This window comes from Olea europaea, chromosome 20 (genome assembly GCF_002742605.1).
Source record: "Olea europaea var. sylvestris chromosome 20, O_europaea_v1, whole genome shotgun sequence".
Taxonomy (NCBI): Eukaryota; Viridiplantae; Streptophyta; class Magnoliopsida; order Lamiales; family Oleaceae; genus Olea; species Olea europaea.
The window spans coordinates 14,306,725-14,312,648 of NC_036256.1; the positions used below are offsets into that span (position 1 = coordinate 14,306,725).

The window sequence follows — 5,924 nt, forward strand, 5'->3', positions numbered from 1 at the left end:
CAATCTTGGATTACTTACATGCTGATCTGCGGGGTCCAGCATCAGTAAATACACTTAGTGGATTTAGGTTCTATCTACTAATAGTAGATGACTTTTTAAAAAAAATATGGACTTTTTTCTTAAAACAAAAGTCTGATACTTTTCTGATTTTCAAACAATGGAAGTCTATGATTAAAAATCAAACGAACAAGAAAATCAAAGCACTGAGAACTGATAATAGACTTGAATTTTGTAACTTTGAATTTAATTCATTTTGTAAAGAATTTGGAATTCTTAGACATAAAACTATAATATACACACCTTAACAAAATGGAGTTGCCGAGAGAATGAATAGGACTCTTTTAGAAAAAGTTAGATGTATGTTATATTGCTCTAGTCTTCCTAAGTTTTTTTGTGGTGAAGCCCTAAATACTGCAATTTTACTAATAAATAGAAGTCCATCCAGTGCTATTGATTGTCAAGTCCCTGAAAAGTTGTGGTCTGGAAAAACAACTGACTATAACAAATTCAAAGTGTTTGGATGTGCTGCCTATTCTCATAAAATGAAGGCAAACTAGAGCCTAGATCCCAAAAATGTGTTTTTTTGGAATATGGGGAGGAAACAAAAGGTTATAGGCTGTGGGTTAAAGAACAAAATGGTTTTAAAGTCATAATAAGCAGAGATATAATTTTTAATAAAAATGATATGCCTTGTATCAAATCTGGAGACCCTAAAATTCTTGACTATGCACTTGTTAAACAAAGCATCATGGAAACTCAAACATAGAATGCTGTAAATCAAGATGATAATTTTGAGGTGGAGCTTATTCAATCTGAAATAAGTAATGAGCATGATGAATCTGAAAATGAAGTTGAAACATCAGATAATACTCTTACTGATTACCAGTTAACTAGCGATAGGGAAAGAAGAACCATAATTCCCTCCAACAGGTTTAATAGTGAAGAATTTGTCATTCTATTTTCTGCTCTTGATTCTTTAAATTTAGAACCTATATCCTTTGATGAAGCCATTATATGTCCTGATTCTAAGCTTTGGAAGAAAGTCATGAATGAGGAAATGGATTCACTTGTTAAAAATAAAACTTGGATTTTAATTAATAGACCTAAAAATCAAAAGGTTGTAGACTATAAATGGATTTTTAAAATAAAAGAAGGAGATTCAAATACAGAAAATAAGAGGTATAAGGCCAGACTAGTGGCCAAAGGTTTCACTCAAAGGGAAGGAGTGGATTACAATGAAATATTTTTCCCAGTTGCCAAATATACTACAATCAGAATCCTATTGGCTCTAACTACTCACTTTAACTGGGAATTAGAACAACTTGATGTTAAAACAACATTTTTGAATGGTGACCTTGATGAGACTATATACATGAATCGACCTGAAGGATTTGAAGTAAAATCTAAATTAGATAAAGTTTGCTTGTTAAAGAAATCACTTTATGGGCTTAAACAAGCCCCTAGGCAATAGTATTTGAAGTTTAATTCCTTTGTGCAAACTTTAGGCTTTGTGAAAAGCAACTATGATTCATGTTTGTTCTACAAAGGTTCAGGTGGAGCTGAATCTATATATCTCCTATTGTATGTTGATGATATATTGCTTGCTTGTCATGATAAAACTGAGATTGAATTTGTTAAATCAAAGTTAAAATCTAAATTTGAAATGAAAGATTTAGGACAAGGTAAAAGAATCCTTGGAATAGAGATAGATAGAGACAGGAACAACTACATACTAACACTAAAACAAAGGTCCTATGTGGAGAAAATTCTTGAAAAATTTTCTACGTAAGAATGTAAACCTGTCACTCTTCCAATTGCTAATCATTTTAAGTTATCAAATGAACAATCACCTAAAACAGATGATGAACTAAGGAGAATGAAGAAAATACCTTATGTCAACACAGTAGGTTCCATAATGTACCTTATGGTTTGCACCAGGCCTGACCTAGCATATGGAATTAGTGTATTAAGTAGGTTTATGGCTAATCCTGGTGAAACACATTGGCTTGCCATGAAATGGATGTTAAGGTACTTGAAAGGATCATCTGATTTAGGATTAATGTACAAAAAGAGCAATGAAGAGATAAAACTGAAAGGGTATACAAACTCAAATTTTGCTGGTAACTTAGATAAAAGAAGATCTACTTCTTCTTACATTTTCACTTGTGTGTTGGTTGTATAAGTTGGAAGTCACAGTTGCAAAAAATAGTTGCCTTATCTTTTATAGAAACTGAATACATTGCTGCATGTGATGCTGTTAAAGAAAGCATTTGGCTGAGAGGCTTAATTAATGATTTGGTTTTGCAAACAATTCTGTTAGTATATATACAGATAATCAAAGTGCCATACACCTTAGTAAAAACCTTGTATATCATGAATGAACTAAACATGTAGACATAAAATTTCATTTTGTACGAAATATGGTAGAAAAATGTTTGATCAAGTTGGTTAAAATTCCCACAGAATTTAATCCTGCTGATTCCGGCACTAAGGTGTTGCCTCTAAATAAATTTAAGAATTGTTTGAAAATTTTGAATGTCATATGATATGATAAATTCAGAACTTGTAATAAGTTTCTGTTGATAAGGTTTAACTAATTTTTTCTTTTTTTTTGCAGGTACTTCGGGCAAATGAACTCAAGTTGATGTAGTATCTAGATCCATTAGTAAAGAATAAGAATCAGTTCAGCAAGGTGGAGATTGTTAATAATTCGTGGGTTGTCTCACATGATTCTTGGTTTCGTGGGCCTCTGTAAATTGGGCTAAATGCTCCACCGGGTTGCTGTGGTTATTTCAAGTATGATAAAAACGTGTTTTTGATAGTACGCTTCTTCAAGAATTAAAATTAGTCGTACACGTGGCTAAGTCTCTGCCCTCTGATTGTTTGGATGAATACGGATACTTACACACTGGGTCTTGGCTTTTTCATTGACAATTCTAGAGAATTCCTTGCAGTCTCTTCGTCTTACTCTCTGTCTTTCTCCCTGTCCTTCGTTTTCTGAGTGAAAACTAAGGTTTGGCTGTGTTAGATGAAATCGATCTTTATGATTGATAATATTCTGTTCTTTGTGTAGAGAAATGATTGTTTTGTGCGATCTGTGAGAGTAATAGCAGTGTTGTGTTGTTGTGTCAAGAGGCAAGAAAAAACTCGAAGAAATTTCGAATTTCTTCGTACATTTGTACACTGTTTTTGTTCGTTATTAGTGGATCTAGAGCTTAATCTTGTGAGAGATGCTCAACGGGTGATTAGGTTGCAAAACCGAACATTGGGGCCCTTTTAAAAGTGCAAAACATATCTTGTGCTAATTTCTTTAATTTCTGCAGTTCTTTAATGTTTTTGAAAGATCGATCATGAATGTTTTATGTTTTAAAACATAACATAAATTAATAAAATGTGTGATTTTTTTATGGCAATTTCTTGTGTGTGTGTGTGTGTGTGTGTGTGTATATATATATATACACACACACACACATATGGGTCCCTTAGTTAGGCATAACGGTATATACATATTTCAAAAAAGTTAGGGAAAATTGTAAGGTTGATTCTTACCTAATGTTCGGTAACAAGTTAATTCTTGAAATTTAATTATGGTTGCACAATTAATTTCAATGACAGTATGCATCCATATGCATTAGGTCAACTTTTATTTCGAACTTAGAGCATGCTTGCAAGTATTTATAAATGATTATAAGTTTCGATCCTATAGAATATGTGGATAATAAGTGAAGAGTAGTTATGAATCCTACAAAATGCATAATCAAGAAGTATGTTTGATCAATTTAAATTATAAATTAAAACCTTGCCAAACGTGTGAAGCTGCTCGTAAATGTAATGAAAATTTAGATGGTTATGACTTAAGGACTGATTGTACAATTATAACAAAAAAGTTGAAGACCTACTCGAATAAGTAGTTAGGTTCTCATGATACAAAATTTTTTTCGTAAGTGAAGCGATTCTGAAATCCAATGCTACAACACTTGTTTGGTGGCCATTATTTGTCTAAAACAATGTTTTGAATATACATTGAATTTTTGAAGAATGTATAATTAAAAGTAGGGAAAAATTTTAAATTTATGTACAGAATATTATATGAATCTTGCTACAAGTTCAGCAATTTTAATATCATGGTTGACAGTCCTCTCACGTACAAGAGGTGGAGCCTATTATTAAAATAATCGCGAACTTCACGTTTGTGACAGTGATTTACATGTACAGCGTTGTACAAAAAGTAATTTTCATATTTTATTGTGTGAATGTGTTGTTGAAAATGAATATTAAGGTTTCGTTTGATTCTCATTTTTATCAAAATATATTTTTTTCTCTCTTCTTTTTAACCACACTTTTTTCATTACAATAATATTACGCGTAAATCAAAAAAATTTCCTTATTTTTCATCAATAAATTCTTCATCAATCTACTATTCTAAAATTCATTTTTCCATAAAAATAGGTGTCAAAACACCCTTTAAAAATAAAAAAATAAAAACTGTTTTAAAGACCATCAAGTCTCTTATTAGCTCAACTCATGGATCAATACCGATGGCTTAGTGATTTACTGATATAATCCGCTATTGGTTAAACCGGTGGCTCGCCAACTGAAGCATGGATTCAATGACAAAACAAGCATATATATGAAACTTTTTTTTTTCTGTACTAAAATCACTGTCTCACTGGTATTTATTATTATCCTTCTACTTACTCTAATGGCCATCACATAATCTAAAACCCTAAAATTGAAATCCCAAGTAGCATGAAACCCCCATACAATCCCAATCCACTCTCCCAAATCCTCGAACTTTCTCCAGTCACATTTGAACTCTTCCTTCCACTCACAGCAGAGTTTCCACGTTGACTCTCTGCCCTACTCGCCAATTCCAGCGTACCTTTTGAAGCCAAATTTTCTGGCGAGAACTCGTGCTTTTCCGGCACCCCATTCTTCACCGACCCACCCACCTGCCACACTTGGTTCAACTCCACCACGTTTCCCGGCATTGCCAGCGTGGCGAATATTCTCATTACCCCGTCGGAATATTCCGCTCGCTTGTCCAATACATTGTACAAAATCTTAGACTCCATCATGGATCCGTAGGATGAAATATTGTAAGTTTTCACCACCATGGATTCATTGGACTCTTTGAATGCGACTAGAGATTGGGACCCCACCATGCCCGAGCCCGTCGGGTTCAGTGCCCAGGCGACCCACCCGTCGGGCTTCGCCGGAGGGGCGATGAATGCAATTGAGAGAGTTGGGTCGGGCTTTGCAGTCGGGTCGTAGGTCCAGTGCAGGTAGGCCTTGAGCGATGGGAGGTCAGTGCAGTTGGTGAAGTGTGTGGTTTTCATTGAGAAGGTTTGTGACGTGCAGGTGAGTGAACATGCCGGTGAGATTAACAGAGGCAATGCAATGACTAAAAGAAGTGAAAATTGAAGAAGAGAAGCCATGGTGGATTGAGCTATAGAATTCTGAACTTTTGGGAGTAATAAAGAAATGGGAGGGGGCGTGAGGCGTGTGAGGAGAGTTCGTTGGAGTGGACTGCAGGTGATATTTGTGGCGAATAAGAGGACAAAACGTGGAGTGATGTGATTTGATGGATTTTTTATTTTATTATTATTATTTTCTTTTTTTGAGTGATAAAATTTGCAGTCCAATAATTTCACATGTGAATTAATAGAAAGAGAGGTTATATTTGATATTATTTATGTTATTATTTTTCTTCATCAATTTTTTATCTTTAAACTTTAATTATTAACTGATCTCATTGTTGATGGTAGTTTACGTTAAATTATTATGTTTTCATGCTTTAAAATTAAGACTGGGCATGATTTGATTATGAAGGAAACTGAAGGAACCATTTACTGATAGGAATCTTAAAATTTAAAAATAAAACCATTTGTTCCGTATCTAACTATAAAAGTGGACTAGAACTG

General features: G+C 33.8%; 1 protein-coding gene across 1 annotated transcript; it reads right to left on the minus strand.

The window, feature by feature from the left end:
* Window positions 1-4,532: 4,532 nt before the first annotated feature.
* Window positions 4,533-5,515, minus strand: LOC111369237 (cytochrome b561 and DOMON domain-containing protein At3g25290-like). Its single transcript, XM_022990696.1, has one exon. The coding sequence runs from the start codon at window positions 5,436-5,438 to the stop codon at window positions 4,719-4,721; it is 720 nt and encodes a 239-aa protein (XP_022846464.1). The 5' UTR covers window positions 5,439-5,515; the 3' UTR covers window positions 4,533-4,718.
* Between the last annotated feature and the right edge of the window lie 409 nt (window positions 5,516-5,924).